Source organism: Thalia democratica, chromosome 2, assembly GCF_965202585.1.
Source record: "Thalia democratica chromosome 2, ktThaDemo2.hap1.1, whole genome shotgun sequence".
NCBI classification, from domain to species: Eukaryota; Metazoa; Chordata; class Thaliacea; order Salpida; family Salpidae; genus Thalia; species Thalia democratica.
In genome coordinates, this window is record NC_139166.1 from 24,425,203 (window position 1) to 24,443,356 (window position 18,154).

The window sequence follows — 18,154 nt, forward strand, 5'->3', positions numbered from 1 at the left end:
ATCTTTTTAAATATGAAAATGTGGTTCATAATATAAAAAATGTATAAAAGTGACCCATAAATATTTTTCAAGCTGGGTTTTTATAGAGAGTTAGGTTGTAAGTAAAATATTAAAAATATTTTATTAAGTTTAACTTGTTAAGTGTTTAAGAAAGAACATATTTTATTAAGACTTAGTACATTAAACAATGTAAATTCTATTCCAATAAATATTTATATGCTATGTAGGCATTCTATGTGTAGTTAAAAGTCATTTAAAGTAATAAAGTGAATAAAAGTAAAACTATCTCTAGTGTGACCAAAACTAGTGCCAAAATATTATTCAAATATCACTAAAACTAAAACTGTGGCCCGCGAAGATTTTGAAAACTTGAAATTTGGCCCGCGAGCACCAACTGCCTGCCGACCCCTGCTCTAAACTAACAAACTATATTTTAATAGAAGCTTTATTTTATAGGAACACCTTACAAAGGTACAACTCCTGACAAATGCTAAATTAATAATTCAAACTGTTGTACATTTTAATTACTGAAATTTTAAAGTCCAAAGGAATTGTAAATGAAACTAAAAAGGCTTTTAGAATTATAAAAATTTGTAATAGTTTTAAATTAAAATAGTATTTTCAGCTATAAAACAATACGCTTTAAATCTAAAAATAAATACTTAAAATATACGATTATAATTGGTTAAATAAATGAAAAATATATAAACTTTTGTTATATACATTTTGATATATTCTTAAATGCGAAACACGTCAGAAATGAGAACGTAGCTTCAGTTTTTTTTTTCTAGTGGTTTCGGAATACTTTTATCTTGCAATTAACTTTTATTTTTTCACCGCTGGACTTGGTGAAACTACAGTTTTGACCTTTCTGCATTGGCATTAAAAACTAGAGCTGCTGAAAATATGCGACTATAACATCATTCATTACTTTTTGAATAAGGGTTATTTATGCTGGAGTTTTCACTTGACGCTTTTGAGTTTTTGTTTTTAATTATTTTGAAGTTAGTAGAGCTGTAACATTTTCAACGAAAATGCATGAAAATATATATTTTAGAAATAAAGTAAAATATTACATTATAAAATTATATTTTGTTTTCACTAACGTGTTTAACAGTGAAGAAAATATAAATTAAACTATGTCATATTTTTTACCAAACATGAAAAATTTCTTAAACAACACGTGAAATTAAAGCTATTTATTTAATAGATTACAAGTTTTATAACTATTATGAGTTATAAATACACATAAATAACTATTTTTAAATGTGCTTAGTAAAGCTTATTACATTTAAATTATCTTAAACCATTTTATCAAAATCATTTTTCTTATTCAAAAATGTAGTCAAAATAAATTTATATTTATATAAGTACTCTATTCTTTATAACTATAGGTTAAATTAAAACATATTGTTATAATTTTTTTTATATTATGTTCGAAAATAATAATTAGATAGAAGTACAATTAAGATGTTGGAAAAAAATAAGATTTTTTTACATCTGAGTTTATTATCATAGTATCTTGAACGACGAAAATAGACGCTCAAAAAGTTCGGTCTAAGGACCTGGTGCACAAAATAACTTTTAGGTTATCGAGTCGCACACCACGGATACCTTTTAGTATCTTGTCCACGGTAGTATTACTACAATGAAATAAACCAAACTAGAAACAAATTCAAATATAACAATTTACTTATCCGTTTAAAACTCAATTATTACTTTATAAATCAAGCTGTTAATTTTATTTTTTGTTAAATAAATAACTACTAATAATAAAAAAGTAAAACAACTTGCATACACAAACTAATATCTTAAACTTCACAAGCATCTTATAGAGTTTTACTAAATAAGAAATTATAGGTAAAATTGTAACTTTACCAATAGCTATACAATTAAGCTCTTATACTCATACATGTTAAGCATGCGATTGAAAATATCTAGTCAAAACTATGTAGTTCTAAAAAGTAATTTGTGCTTTTAGTGCTTTAATTTTACCATGCAAAACTTTGAAACTTTTATACTTTTAAATGTTATCTTTAGCTAATGTTTGTTTGGTTTAATTTATATTTCTAATTATCAATACTGCTATAACGTAGTCTAATAAATCTTTAATTTTATTCCACAATTAATTACGAAATGACTTCACTTGTTAATATCAGTAAAATACGTATGTCGTACAATGTATTGATACATGAATTTAGATAAGTGAGTAAGGCAGCATTATTATTTAAGTAACAAAAACATTAAAGTACACAAAATCATGATCAAAAAACTCATTAAAAATGTTTAATTAAAAATCAGCAGTTTATGCTTTAAGTGAGTGAGCTTTATATTTTTTAAACTTAAGAATGTTTTAAAGGATATACACAACATGAATATTTTAAAGCTTTTTTTAATTTCAAAAAACCAGTGAAGCATCAAAGGCGATAAAACTTCTAAGAAATAAAACATTGATTTTGAAAAATAATGCATTAGACTTCATTTAAAAACAACACTTTAGAAAAGTTTAAGTAAGATACGTATTTTTAAAAACCTTTGTAACTAAATCTTGTAATTTATATTGTTAAATGAATTGTAAATAAAAGTCATATATCAATAAATAAGAGTTTAAGATATACAAGTTATACGAAACCAGATATACAAAATCTTTATGCAACAACATCTATAAAACACCTCAACTATATAAAAATGTTTTATTAAAAACCTTCCTACAACTGAATAAAACCAATATATCTATGATATAAACCATTTATACATTATGCATTATTCAGCTGGTTTAAAAATACTTGAAATAAGTTAAAACATCTTGTAAGTAAACTGCTTAAAGTATGAAAAAAAAACTTTTAGAATTAGTTTTTTTTTAATATTACTGAAATATATGAATTATTTTTAGTATTATTGTTAATAATAATTTCTTACAAATATAAGGAAGCAGTATAAGTACAAAGTGCGAAAAATATTTTGGATACAAATCAAACTAATTTTAGAGACTTTATACTTATGCAAATATAGATTGCGTTACGCATCAGTTCAAAGTCTAAATAAAGTTTATTGATTTTATTAAAACCCTAAAATTAAAAAAACTTTTTAAAGTATTATAAAATAACAATGAAATTTGTATTGAACTACAAGAAGTTTTTATCATTATGACTTTTAAACTTAAGTATAGTTCACTCAGAAGGTGAAAAAAAAAGTTGTATAAAGTTATTATACGAAATTTTGTCTTTAAACAGAAAATTATTAAAATTAATACAACAAGTATTTAATTGTCTTTGCAGAAACAGTAAAACAATAATTAAAACTTTATTTTCATTTGTATTTTAGTGTTTAATTACAAATAAAAGTTTTATTAAAATGTATAAATCTAAGACTAATAACAAATTGACTACATTGTTGTCAACAATTTACTATTTGACTCAATTACCTCTTCTTTTTTCAAGCGTCTTTGTTTAGGCAAAGCTACGTATAGCTCGTACAATTTACTGGCCGGAAGCAGCAAAGTAAACAAACAGAGGCAAGCGAAGGCGTAGTTTGCATAAACAAAGTTGCCTTCAAAATATCTGGTCACGAGAAGGTTTATCGGGTAGTTGACAAACAAAAACAGCCCGCCGAGCGCAACTGAAATGCCGTACATTTTTCCAAAGTGCTCGGCGGGAAACAAAATTGCAATGTTGGAGCCCAGCGAACCGTACAAAACTGATCTGGACAGCAGAACGAAAAGATAAGTCAAGTAGCAGGACGGTTCGGAACTGATGGATGATGATAGAAACAAACACAGGCAGCTTATGTTGGAAAAGAGCATGAAGAATGCAGAGAGTTTTTCGCCAGCTGTTTTTTTGTTGTTTGACGATTGCAGTGCAAGATGAAGTCTGTCCATTAGAACTCCGCAAATCGGACAAATAAGAACTCCGCAAGATTGTATGATCACGTAGGTTCGTGTGTGAAAACTCACGTTGTTTTTTGGTACAACACGCGTAATGATTGAATTAAAGTTTCCGATGAAAAAAATTAAACCAAGTTGTAAAACACAAAAATGAAAAATATTTGTCAGCGTTTTTTTAATAAACAAATGTTGAGCAAATGTCTTTCTTTCTCCTTTTATACTATTCGAGTTTGCATCAAGCCCTTTAACTTTAGTATTACGACTCGTTTTATTGACTTTGTGCAGCTCGTGATATCCGTATTTAAAACCAGGCGGCAAAATCTCAGGCACCGTGTGACGCGGCATCAGCAAAAAGGTTCTTAAATGCAGCAAAATAGAAAAAAAAGCAGCGCACAAAAGTATCGACTTTAAACTGAATCCGAACGAAACATAAAAAATTTTGAAAATGCAAAAAACCACGCTCGAAGAAATAAAGCAACCGCAAAGGGTCGTTATCACCGCGGACCGGTACCTCGGGTACAAGTTGGCGATCTGCGAGTTGACGGTGAGCATTCCGTAGCCGCCGATGTCCAGCAGAGGCACGGCGAGGAACAATATGCTAGAGAAGGAAGTTCCAACGAGCGCGATGAGAAGGTAACCGGCGCATTGGAGAACGAGCAGCAGAGTTCGCGTCTTCCAGATACCCTTGCAGTCGAGCAGCGCGCCCGTGAAGAAGTTTGCGACAGGGGTGAAAGAAGTTGAGACTGTGAAGACCAAGCTCAGCTGGCTGTTTTGTTCCAAACTTGTTGTCGCGTTCGCAGTGCTGTTTTGCGGAAGGAAAAATCCCTCCTGAACGAATACTTTGTGTATTGAAGTCCAACCGTACACTACGCCTGAGTAGAGGAGAGTTTCCAAAATTGTCGTTACCAATGTTAGAACGAGCAGAATTTTTGATGCCATTTTTAAGCTCTGAAAAAAAAATTCAAATTTTTAAGTTCTAAAAGTGTCAAATTATAAATCATATGGTTTTGACACGTCGTAAAGTTTGCTTTATAAAGTTCTTTTTTGTTATTAAATATCAAACTTTAATTTATATTAAGCACTATATTTTTTGGTAAACTTTTAAAATGTTAGTTACTAACTTTTTTTTATGTAAAACTAAAAAAACCAGCTGCATGTACTTATAATTTAATGAAGGTAAAAAGAATGTATCAATATATACCTAATAAAAACGTTTTAAATTGCTTAAATTCATATTAGTCACAAGTATCTATTGGTGGTCAAAATGCGTCATAAATGTAAACATGAACTTACATTATTAGTGACTAATAATAGACCTTTGTTTTAAAAAGTGACGTGTATTCATTACGTAAATAAATGTTGCATTAAAGCAACTAACAAACATAACACTGTTCATTTTAAAAAGTCTTGTTTTCTAAATAAAACCTAAAAAAAATACAAAAACAAACAAAGCAAAATATTTTTCTACCGATTGTAGCAAACAAACTCACCTCAATATAAACTTTGCAAAGTTATACCATGCTGTAATCGACGCTGCAATTAGCATCCTTTCTCTAATGTTCTATTTACTCGTATTTCTTTACTTTAAGCAAAAGCTCTTCAAGTGCATTTATTTTAAAATTTTATTAAGTATCTGTAGAACATTGAACTTAAAAAACCAGAATTAATTAAGTTTTTTTATTTGTAGAGTAAAAAAGGTACGAAATATTTATATTTAATAAAAAGTTTCTAGTATATAGTAGTAAATTATATATACATAGAATTAAGTTATTTAACTTGATAAATCAAAATTTTCACACTGAGCCCACCTTAAGGGCTTTATTAATAAAAAGGTTAATTTCAAGATGTAAAACTCGAGTCCTTTGAGTTTTACATCTTGAAATAAACCATTTTATTTTATATATACATGTATACATAATGTATATAATATATATATATATATATATATTATATAGTAGTAATCATTGTAAAAAGTTTAGTATAAAACTTATTCAAACTTTTATTTATAAACCACAGTTTGAAAGTTTAATACACAACTAAAAATAAAAGTAAATCAACAAAAAAAGCTTTCGTATTAGGTTTAAATTTTTTGATATTGTGTTTTAATATTGTATAAGAGTTAAAGTAACGTAGCAGTTTATAAACAAGATTTCACAATGTCTAAAGTTGTGAATTTTAAAAACATAAACTAAAAGTAAATTTATAAACAATGCAAACAAACTGTTTTTCTTACAACATTAAACAATATCTTTAAATAAAAGCTTTCTCAGATTAAAACCATGTAAAAACTAAGTTTTATCATCATAAGTTTATAAGTAGTAACTTTTTCTTAAGGAATCAGTCAATAAAAAGGTGAAAAATGTAGTAATAAACAAATGATTTAAAAAATTAGGTTTATTATCTATGAACACTAAAAAATGAATTTAGCCATATAATATTTTTAATTTTATAAATACGCAATTATATTTTTATTTAAAAACGTATCAAATTTTAAAGATAATAGTGTATTTTTTTTTAGTTGCATGCGGAGGTAGAATTATGTAACAAACGACATATTTTAAACTTAATTTTGCATAACAAATAATTAAATTACTTTGTTATTATACCTAAGTTTACATTTCGCAAATACTTTAGTCACGTTCTGTCTGAAAAAAACAATACAAGCTTTATAAAACATTTTTATTATTATAGCACACTTTAACTGTTCTCTGAAGAACACTTAAAAATTGAAAACTTTACAGATAATTTAAATTCAATGCTTCACAAAAGTTCCTGTTTTTCTGACTATCTAGTTTGTTATTGTAGAGGCTGTTTAAAATTAAATTTTTGTGTTTAAGTTTAAAACATTAAACTTTGTTTATTTTTGGTCTTCATAAATCATCAAAAACCAAAAAATAGATTAGAAAATAAAAATTAATAAGACTTTTTTTTACTATATTCAACAAACAATTACAGGCATAAAACTGAAAACAAAATTTTAATCTGTTTAAGTTGTTGAAGAAAGCTGTATGAAAAGAATAAAAGAAAATATGTTCACCCTATGTTTTTCAGATTTTATTATATCAGAAAGGACCTAAATGTACTGTACTTATATTTTAATGTATATATATATATATATTTATTTATTTAATTATATAAAAACTATAATTCAAACAGCTGTTTCACACATTGAAATGTAAAATTTCATGTGATCTTCAGTGAGTTGTAGTTTATTATAATAGTGAACAGAAATTTCGATTTTAGAATTTTTTATAGTAATTATGACGTAGTAATGGTACAGTTTATTGTACGATTAGTTGAATTTGAAATACGCTGTAAATGTTATTCTATGCTTTTTAGGAAAGTTTAAAAAGGTTATTTTGGAAAAATGTTTTAAGCTATTAGAAAAATTTTTTAGGCTGTTGGGAAAAATGTTATAAAATGCTATAAAATATATATATATATACATGTTTTAATTCTAAAAGTTGCACTTACCACAACATCAATTTATATATTTACCACATGATAAATCTAAATAACTATAACTCTGTCAAAAGGTAGACGCTGTAAAGTATACAATTAAAAGCATGATAATAGATTAACATAAGTATTAGTGATAATATACATTTATAAGTATAGTGTTTATTATAGTTTTTAAGTAGAAGTAGTAACAACTTATTTACCATAATATACATTGTAGTTTATACTCATTTTGTTATGAATTTTAAACAATTGTCCTTTTGAAATATTTCAATGCCTGTAAAAAAATAATTTTAGAGCTTTTAGATACATAAAATGTTAAAAGAATAAAACTAAAGAATGATTTTTTTTATAATCAGAGTTTAAAAAAGTTAGAAATTAGTATGAATTAGAGTACTCAATACATAATAGCTTATCTGTTAAAATTCTATTCAACGATTATTACTTTACTTAGAAGATCCTTTTAGGAGAAATAGTGTCAGCTAAAGTCACAATTGTTGAATAAAATTTTAATAATTATAGTTTATAAAAGATTTATAACTCATATGTATACTAGTTATTGTGATTTTCAACGAGCTTTTATTTAATTATTTTCTAAAAGTTATATATACTATGCAGCCATGAAGAAGTTTTTGCCAAAAAACCAAATAATTAAAAAAACAACTTTAAATAAATAAGATAATACTTTTTTGTCCTATTAGACTTATTAAGTAAAAGGCTCTTATTAACAATTCAAGAAAATGTTATCTATTAATAAGAACATTTAAACTAAAAGTTCAAAAAGAAGAAATTGATTTATAATAAATTCATTTCTGATTATTTCTACATCAGTCTACTTTTTGTTGAGACTACTTTGTGATAATAACTAACTTACTGCAACAGCATAAATAAAATTTTAAATGACTGTTCTGATAGCTTTTGTCATTGGCAACTTAATTTCTAAATAGTAGTTTTATTTTCAAACTTATTTACAAAATAACTGTTATTTTAAACAATTTTCGAACTTTAGAAAATAAACCGATTGCATAATTTGATTCTTAAATACTACAAAGTAATCATAATGGATTCATAGCAGTTGAAAGTTTCAACTTGAAACGTTTTAAAAAGTGACGTGTATTCATTACGTAAATAAATGTTGCATTAAAGCAACTAACAAACATAACACTGTTCATTTTAAAAAGTCTTGTTTTCTAAATAAAACCTAAAAAAAATACAAAAACAAACAAAGCAAAATATTTTTCTACCGATTGTAGCAAACAAACTCACCTCAATATAAACTTTGCAAAGTTATACCATGCTGTAATCGACGCTGCAATTAGCATCCTTTCTCTAATGTTCTATTTACTCGTATTTCTTTACTTTAAGCAAAAGCTCTTCAAGTGCATTTATTTTAAAATTTTATTAAGTATCTGTAGAACTTGGTAAGTATTCTTCAAAATCTAATTTTATAGTAAAGTTTTTCAGTATACTATGTTTTGTACTAAAAATATTGTTATTTAAAACTAGTGTTTTTGAGAAAACATTCATTAAATAATTTTTTATACTTTTTCTCGTCGCTTGTGCACCACAGAAAAAGTTAAACCGAATCGAAAAATAAAAAATACATATAAAGCTTTGAAAGTTTTATAAAAAATATCAGAATTGTACAGATTCAAAAACCCGTTTTAGTATTGAAATACTTGCAATAAATAACAACTAAAACATTATGTTAATATCGAGCAAGCCGTAAAAACGGATTTAAAAGCAGATTCCAGCTTCTAATATTTCAGAAAAAATTTAAAAAATTAAACTGAAAAACAGTTTGGTCTATTTCAACAGATATCTTGTTTTTGTGCTCTAGTACAGCATTATTGAACTAGCTTAAGCTTTGTACTATTAAAGCATCATGTTGCATAATTGTTTTTTTAAGATTAGTTTTATAGCAAAGGTAATTTTTGAAAATAAACAAGTTTATCGAAAAAGTTTGAGGTTTTTTTTTATAAACAAGTATAAAGTTGATCACTGAAATCCTTAAATCAAAAGTTATTATGACTAAATGTGATTTGTACTACTATTTATAAAAAAGTTTTAAACTTTTAGATATAAGTTTGCTAAAAAAACTGCTTAGGTTAAAGACTAAGTTACAGAAAAATTGACTTTTTCGTATTTAGTTAATAAAAATATTTGTTCATGATAAAGACTTTTTTTAATCATTCTAAAGTTTACAGTTTTGTTAAAATTGTTTCTAGTATATTAATAATAGTATGAATTCTAATATTAAGCATAAAAATAAAACTTTTTAAGTAGAATCTTAAAAATATAATTTTAATTTTATGAATACCTTTTAGCTAATTTAATATAACCGAAAGATTTTTTCGTGCATCAGGTCCTGGGACCAAATATTTTGAGCGTCTTTTTTTTGTCGTCCAAAAAACATTGCATAATATGTATCAAATTTTCAATAAAGTAATGTATGGACTTTTTCAATGTTATGCTAAAAAATATGATTTAAAATTTATTTGGTTCCGTTGCAATAAAGATTATATGCATATGAAGAAAATAAATAACTATTTCGATCCTAAAATACTGATTTGTCTTCAGTTTTTATTATAAATTGCAGTTAATTTAGTTTGGAAATTTAGCAAAGTTTTTTACATAAACTTACGTGTCTCTTAGTGAATTAAAAAATTATATGTACTTTCAAAACATCAAAACGAAAGTCTACTAGAAATTTTGATAAGCTACTATTTTATTTTGTTCAACTAATTTCTTTGTGTTCTTGAATAGTTTATAACAGTTTTGTACAAGTAATTTTATAACAGTTTAAAAATAAAAACTATCAAATTGACTAAACTAGTTATACATAATTAAACTTAAATATACTAATTAACTACTATTTATAAATTATAAGTATAATATTCTATGTAAAATAATACAATAAAAATCCGTATATTTTAAAACGAAAGTGATTCATTTAGAAAAGGAAACATTCAAAACTTTTTGTACATATTTCCTTAGTACACTTTTTTCCATTAAACATGTTTTTCCTTTTCATACTTTGTGTAAGTATTCAATTTTGTTGGCAAAATAAACGTCGTAAGTTGAACAAAATATTTGTTCTAAATAATTATTTTATTTTATACTGCTTTGTTTATGTTTGTTTTAAATATTAGTTTAGATTTTACATAAATTTCTACTTCAGAATTAAACAACATGTTCAAGTTTAAAAAATTCGTTACCAATTTAAATAAGTTCTTGCAAGATTAACGTTTCCATTTTTTAATTTTATTTACTAATTTCTCAAATATCATACACTGGTAATTACAAACGTTTTTGTGTAAAATATGTTTTTCGTATAATAAAAAAAGTGATGACAAATCAATTTAATTCGAGAAAGTGTGAAATAATCTACTTTTATATCAAATAAAAGCATATATGTATATCAACTTTCTAATAAGTTATTTAAACCACAATTTTAAACATTTATATTTTTTCATTAGTTTTTGATCAGCAAATGGTTGTAAAAATTATATTTGCTATTAATCTATTGTACTAACATTAGTTTTAAGCAATGCATTAAGTTTCTACAAGTGGTCTTAACTTACTTTGTAAAGTTTTAATTGTTTGTTTCATTTTTTTAAACTCATTGTAACTTTAAAAAAAAACAAAAACAGGTAATGTTAAAATGAGAAGTGTAAAAAACTTTAAATATAAGTTATAACTATCTTTGAAACTTTACAACGAAGTAGTGATTCTAGAGTCTTAGAAAGATCAGGTTAATATCAAAAGGTTTTGAAAGCATATTAAAGTCTAGTTAAAATAGTCTACTTGATTCATTTTAGTTCAAAATTCAAAAATTAAATAAAAAGTTTAAAATGCAGTCTACATTAACTCAAAAATTACTTACTTGTTTTTGTGTTTATCTTTATAAAGTTCATAAACGTTTGATTTATTTAGTAATAAAATGTTTCCGTTATATAGTGCTTGAATTTTGTTCTTTACTATAAGCTTCATAGATAACAATAGATAAGACTAGTTTAGTAAAAGTCATATGATTGATGATAGTAAACGGTTAGTATATTTTTTTATTGGTAGGAAAATGTTTAAAAACGGAAGTTGTTATATTCTGTATATTTCAAAATAGCTTACAGAAATTGGCTTTGACACTTTGCTTAATTTTAATAAACTTTATTATTTATTATTCTTCACAACAGTTTTTACTAATATGGAATATAAATTACGAAACATCGGGTTTTACTTTTCCCTGGTTCTATAACAAAGTTGGTCAAAATCATTAAATTAGAAGTGATGTAACCGAAATCATTGAAATATTAACTAAAGGTTGTTTACTGAACGACAAAAAGTGCTCAATAAGTTTGGCCTGGGAATTTGACGTAGAAAAAAAAATTGTTAGTCATACACCACGGATACAGTTTATAAATTGTCAAGGAATAACATAAATAAAAGGCTATATTAAAAATAAATTTGTTGTGTTATTTAGCATTAACTGTCGTGAAAAACTTAAAATTATTAAAATTGTTCAAATAAAATTACGTTTCGGAAGATTAATGGTAGAAAATGAATTATTTAAATGTAAAAACTTTGAAACTGTCATCAGTATAAGTAAAACTTGATACATATATGTTTAATTACTAGAAATTAAAATTCACAATTATCATGTTTTTTAAAAGCAAAGATTCCGGGAATACTAAAAAACCTGCAACTAGTTTGCATATATCTAATTAATATTTAGATTATAAAAAACTAAAATTTACAAAACTTTTTCTTCGACTTATTTGTTGTATGTTTGGGTAAGGATGAAGATTTTTTTATGTATGAAATTATATATATATATATTTGTTTTGTTATATGGAAGTTTGTTGCAGGTTTTTGAATAAACCCAAGATACCTTCTAATAGTTTTATCGTTTTTATGTAGTGTTCCTTATTTAAATTACAAAAGTAAAAGACCCGAGAAATTTTTTCATACTAAGTCTTGTTAATTATATAAAGTTATCTAATATTCTTGTAAAATCATATAAGCCTGAAGTCGATTTGAAAAAAATATGCTTAAAATGTTTAAAGAATAGATTACGGAGTCTCAAAAAAGCTCTAAGAGTATCTAAAATTCTTAGAGCTTTAAGGCTTTATGAAACATATGTACCAGTACTTTTTAAATCGTACTTTTCCAACAAATTATTTAAAAGCCCTTCAAGTGGGCTCTGTAGAAGGTGTTTAAGTTTGAATAATAACCTTATTTTATATATATAAGATGAAACACTAAAAGGCGTAAAATCCTAGAGATCCTAATAAGCTAAGCTTATCGGAGTATATATATAATACATATATATATATATTTGAGAGCAGTTAAACGCCGTTAGTCGGAATAAAGTTTTAACAAAAAAACATCTGTGGTATATATATATATACGTGTCTTGACTTTTTTCAAAGGGGGTTCACAATTTTTTTTTGTTCTAAATTTCCCACTTAAGTACGCATTTCTTGGATATGCACTGCCAATTAAGTACGCAATATTTAGCCGAAAAACTCTGTGTTTAAAATGCTTTTTTCTGCTTAGAAAAAAAAAGTAGTAATGGGAAAATAATATATATATTATTAGTATAAAATATTATACTGTATTTAATTTAGATAAATTAAAACTGAAAGAGCCGGAAAAATAATTTTATAATAAAAACATTTTTTCAAGTAATTTAATCGATAAAAACTTTAATTTCACAAAAAAATTTGGGTAATTGCATAGGATGATGTCGCACCAATATCAAGCTAAAATTATTTTAAATTCAATGTTGTCAATTTTTTTAGGTAACCTCTTTTACCATAGTTATAGGCTAAAAAATTTTATTTTATAAATACATAAATAGAACTTATTTATCATAAACCAATAAAACTTAAATATTTAATTGCTTTTATGTTTAAAATAAAGAAAATGACACAATAACTTATATACATTACTATACTGTAAAATAAAATCAAACAAGTATTTTAATTTATAACAAATGAATTTAATTCTAACTATGTATTTATATAGCTTGTTTAAAACGAAGTACAATTTTAGATCAATCATACAAGGCCTAAAATATTGATTTTAAGCCTAAAATTATGGTTCAAAAAGATATTTAACACAATATAATTTCTGCTTGATATTGGTGCGACATTATCCTAGGTAATTACCAAAAATGTTTAGACTTTTACAACTAAATTAAAATATCTTTAAATTATAATTAAATGTTTGCCTAATGGTGCAGGAATTCTAATAATAATTTTGAAATCTGTCTGAGTTAAAAACTTCAAAAAATCAAGAATTAACTTTGTGGCCAACAGATATACAAAAATAAAATAACTTAAATAAAAAATATTAAAATACCATTTAATGATACAAGAATAAGTTGAACTTTTCAAGGTTTAAACCCAGTTGGTTGACACATAAACAAAAAATATAAATTTTAAAGTACAAAAGCTTCACACGACATTATTATATACAACCAAATAAGTAAAATTAAATTTAAGTGATTATATTGGACATTTTTCAAGTAAAATTGTACTTACTAGTTCAAAAACAATTCTGTATCAAAAGTTATTTACACTAAGTAACAATTTATAGTTGGAACTAAGAGCATCTTAGTAAAAAGTTTCCTAGAAAGAAAATGCTACTTTAAAAATTTTACCTATTATGACGTCACAATTGAAATTTCATTTAAAATCTATTTCAGCTGGGCAAAAAAGAGCATTTTTTGTTAAGGAAACTTTTTAATCTTTCAGTGTTATAAATTCAACATTCATTATTCAAGTTTATTTAATAACCAAAACAAAGTCACTAGACAACGTTTTTAGTGATATTCTAAAAATCTTTTTTTTTTCTTTTTCTTTTTTCAGGGGGTTCCTAGTAAACAGAAAACCAGTCAAAACACGCCCCTGATATAGAACTAAAATACACAAAATAAACTTTTGCTTGGGACAGCTGTTTCTGCGTTTAATACGCGTCTTCAGCCAAGTTTTATTCAATGAAAAGCAAACTTGTAAGTACAGCAATAAAATTATACAAAACTAGGTATTACGTAATAAAAGAATAGATATTTGATTTTAGACAAAATTATTAACAGAGTTTTTAGATAAATTGTTTACGATAATGTATGCAGCCAGTTTGTAATTCGTTTCTTTTGTTTAGAGATTCAGATTTTTTAACTTTTAAAGTTTCGTTTTTTTCCGCATTGCACAATTTATATCCGTTTTTTAAACTATATTTATTTTTCGTTCTTGTTAATATTTCCCACTGAATTTTAAAATTAACTTCGTTATTTTTTAGTTTCCAAATATACCGCGATAAAGTTGTCGTATATTTATGTTTTTGTTACTTTATATGTTACTTTATACATATATATACAGAACTAAAATACACAAAATAAACTTTTGCTTGGGACAGCTGTTTCTGCGTTTAATACACGTCTTCAGCAAAGTTTTATTAAATTATGAATATATATAACCTGTATTAAAACATATAATATAATCTAAACTACATATAACATTATAAATTTATTTAAAAAATGTAAGCTAGTTAATAGAAAAATGTACGCTTTTTAACAATATTATAAATTTTAAAACTTCAACAAATAAATATACTTACAGTTAGTAGGTTTGTACAATTGTTTTCGGCAGTAAATTTCTGAACAACAAAAACAAAACTCTTGCAACTTAAACACTACACTGAAAACTGTTTTTACTGCTTAAAAAAAGCCTACTAATTGTAAGTATGTTTATTTTTCGAAGTTTTAAAATTTATAATATTATTAAAAAGCTTACATTTTTCTAACCTTAACATCAAGTAACCTGGTAATATTATGATTTTCCTAAATTGATAGCTTTAAACTATAAGTTTTATTTTGTTTTTTTACACCTATATTCCAGTTTTATTTCAAGTTTAGCCTAATGTCTTCTTGCACGTTTATATAAAAACTATTTACACAGTTACTGATCTATAAAGTAAAAATTACACAATATTTTTGATATGGCTAAAATAGTATGAAAAAATAGTAATTTTAGTAATTAATTAAAATTATTTTTTTGAAAAAAAAATTGTTAATGATTATAAATTAGTTAGACCTACGTACGCATTTAAAAAAAATATATGTAGTTTTTTAAATTGTGGTGGCCTTTTAAACATTTTTTATAAGAGTATGAATTGTCGAAATTTGCGTTAGCTGAATTTGAATTATCATGTAACTATTAAACAGGATGCTGCATAAAAAATGTCAGACAAAAATTAAAGGCATTTATCTTTAATTTGTCTTTACTTAAATGTAATAAAGCAAAGAATACAAACTTCAAAAATATTTCTGCCTTAAAAACCAAACCCAAACATATTTAAAGCTTATGCTGAACTTAATATAAAAAAGCATTTTTTGAAAAAAGTCTAAATTAGCAATATAAATTAGAAAATTATAAGTCATAAAGTTTGGACTTTTCTTAAAACAAAAGTTACTTTCTCTCATTAGCATTGTTTATTGAACGACAAAAATACGCTCAAAAAATTTAGTCCAAGGACCTGGTGGTAAAAACCTTTTAGTTATCGAGTTGTACACAAGAACAGTTTAATTTCATGTCAAGGACATGGGTTTGTCTAAACAGGGTTGTCAAAACTCCAGAAATAAAGAATTGTGAACACTAAATAATCAATTATTGAGCATTAAAACTGAAGCACTTTTTTGGTTATTAAGTCTAAGGGTCCAATTGTAACACCAAGGGGTTTCACCTATCATTTGCTGAATCAGCAAACTTTTGTAAAGCTTTTTAATAATTAATATTAAAAATAACATGAATAAAAGCTTATTTTTTGCTGACTCAGCACAGCACCTCGGCGTTTCAACAAGACTGCGAGTCTAACACCTCTTGGATATAGTTTAATGTCTTGTCTTGGACCTGAACTATAAAAATTATTTATTTTAATTTAAAAAATTATGGGCTAGTAACTGATCAAAATTTCTATCATAGAAATATTGTAACTATGCTCTCTAAAGTAACGGTCTTGTTTTATACAGCTTAAGAAAGACAGCTTATAAAATTAGTCTTGTTTTGTAACTACTGAGCCAAGATTAGAAACATTGAACATTTAGTAAAAATTTATGTATATCATTAGATAATTTTGGTTGCTGCATTTGTAAAGGTACAACTAGAAAGAGTTACATTAGAAATCTACCACATGCATTTGATTTACTAAATGTCATATTTACCAAAGTTAGAAGAACAATTAGTTATACAATATTAGATTTTAATTAGTTCTACTATCAAAAATTAATTATTGAATATCAACTGCCTAACAAAAACAAAAGTTTTAGTATTTCTTTTGATGATCCTACTAGTTTGACATTCACACCCTTATTCCAAAACCACTTACACCCACATTAACATTATTACTGCATACTGGTTTTGAACCTTAAGCCTTAAACAGAGGTGCCACTCTTTGAGTCAAAATAACTATCCTGAGTGACCAAAAACTGCCCTAAATCATGAGTATTTTTAAAAACCCTTTAGAAAAAACTTGTAGCCTCTGTTGCAAACAACTTTTACCTCATGTTTATTTTTCATAATTAAGAAGAATATTGTATTTGTATGCTTCTGCATTAAATCTTCACTAAACATTAGAGAAATACCTTTTTTTTTGTGGTAGAAAAACATCAGACTCACACTTCCCTCTACAATAAAATTTTTTGAAGGTCAAGCAAGCAATTTTTCTTCACCTGTAAATCTACCTCCCCCTTTAAAATTAACATGAAAATAACCAAATAATTTTATATCTCCTTAACTGAAAAAAAAATCCCTTGGCGACTTGTCATTAGGCAAACACTCATTATAAACTACAAAGTGTGGGAAAATCATGAAGCTTAAATTCTTAAACAAGTATCTGCGGTTGCTACAACAAAAAACACATTAACAATTCAATCATGTGATCACTGCCACCAGTGTGAACTCACAATCTGCTGTTGCAAACTATCTAACTGAAAACACATCTTATATTCAAGCAAACCCTCAACTGCACTCAAAAATTCCTCTATTTTATAAGTATTTGCATTCAAACTTCTTATATTCATATATACAATACTGATACTATGTTTTTGTTTAATTTCACACTATACAAGTCTAAGTATCTCTCTTTTTTATTTATTTTAGAAACACTAGGCTTAACAGATTCATAAAAACAGTTATGATCAAAGTTATAAACATTCTGAAAGAGAAAAACAAACTCCTTACATTTATCACAATAAAACTTGTAATCACCTTGTTTGTATAGCCTTAGTTTCATTTTATTTCAGTAGAACACTCAACATAACATTTTTAAAAGCATAAAAAACAGGCTAAACAATTTTTTAAGCTTTTATAATAAAATTTACTTTTATAACAGCATACATTTTTAAACTGCAGGTTTCACAAAAAAAAGGTTAATTAATTTCTGCACATTTCTGCAAACTTTTAACTGATACCTTTGGAACATTTAGGATGTATGTATTTAAAGCAGATTTCACAAAACAAACAATCATCTAGAATAAAAAAAATTCAAAACAAGATTTGCAGAAATCATCACTCCCAACATTATTTAATCCTAGTTTTATTACACAGTCTATACAATAAAAAGGATCTTCATTATTAAAATTGCAGTTAAGTTCATATTCAGATATTACACAACACTTTAAATGGAACTATCTCTAACATTTCTCACAACAAATAAAATCAGTTTTTGGAGGTTCAAAATATTTTATCATACCCTGTATATAGAATCAATATTTTAAACAACCTAACTCTAAATTATACACACTCAACTAAA

At 25.4% G+C, this 18,154-nt stretch overlaps 1 protein-coding gene across 1 annotated transcript; it reads right to left on the minus strand.

Annotated features, from left to right (window-relative positions):
• Positions 1-3,289: 3,289 nt before the first annotated feature.
• Positions 3,290-5,512, minus strand: LOC145829720 (equilibrative nucleobase transporter 1-like). Its single transcript, XM_082937582.1, has 2 exons — positions 5,374-5,512; positions 3,290-4,831 (listed from the first exon to the last, which is right to left on the minus strand). The coding sequence occupies exon 2, from the start codon at positions 4,820-4,822 to the stop codon at positions 3,386-3,388; it is 1,437 nt and encodes a 478-aa protein (XP_082793708.1). The 5' UTR covers positions 4,823-4,831; positions 5,374-5,512; the 3' UTR covers positions 3,290-3,385.
• Between the last annotated feature and the right edge of the window lie 12,642 nt (positions 5,513-18,154).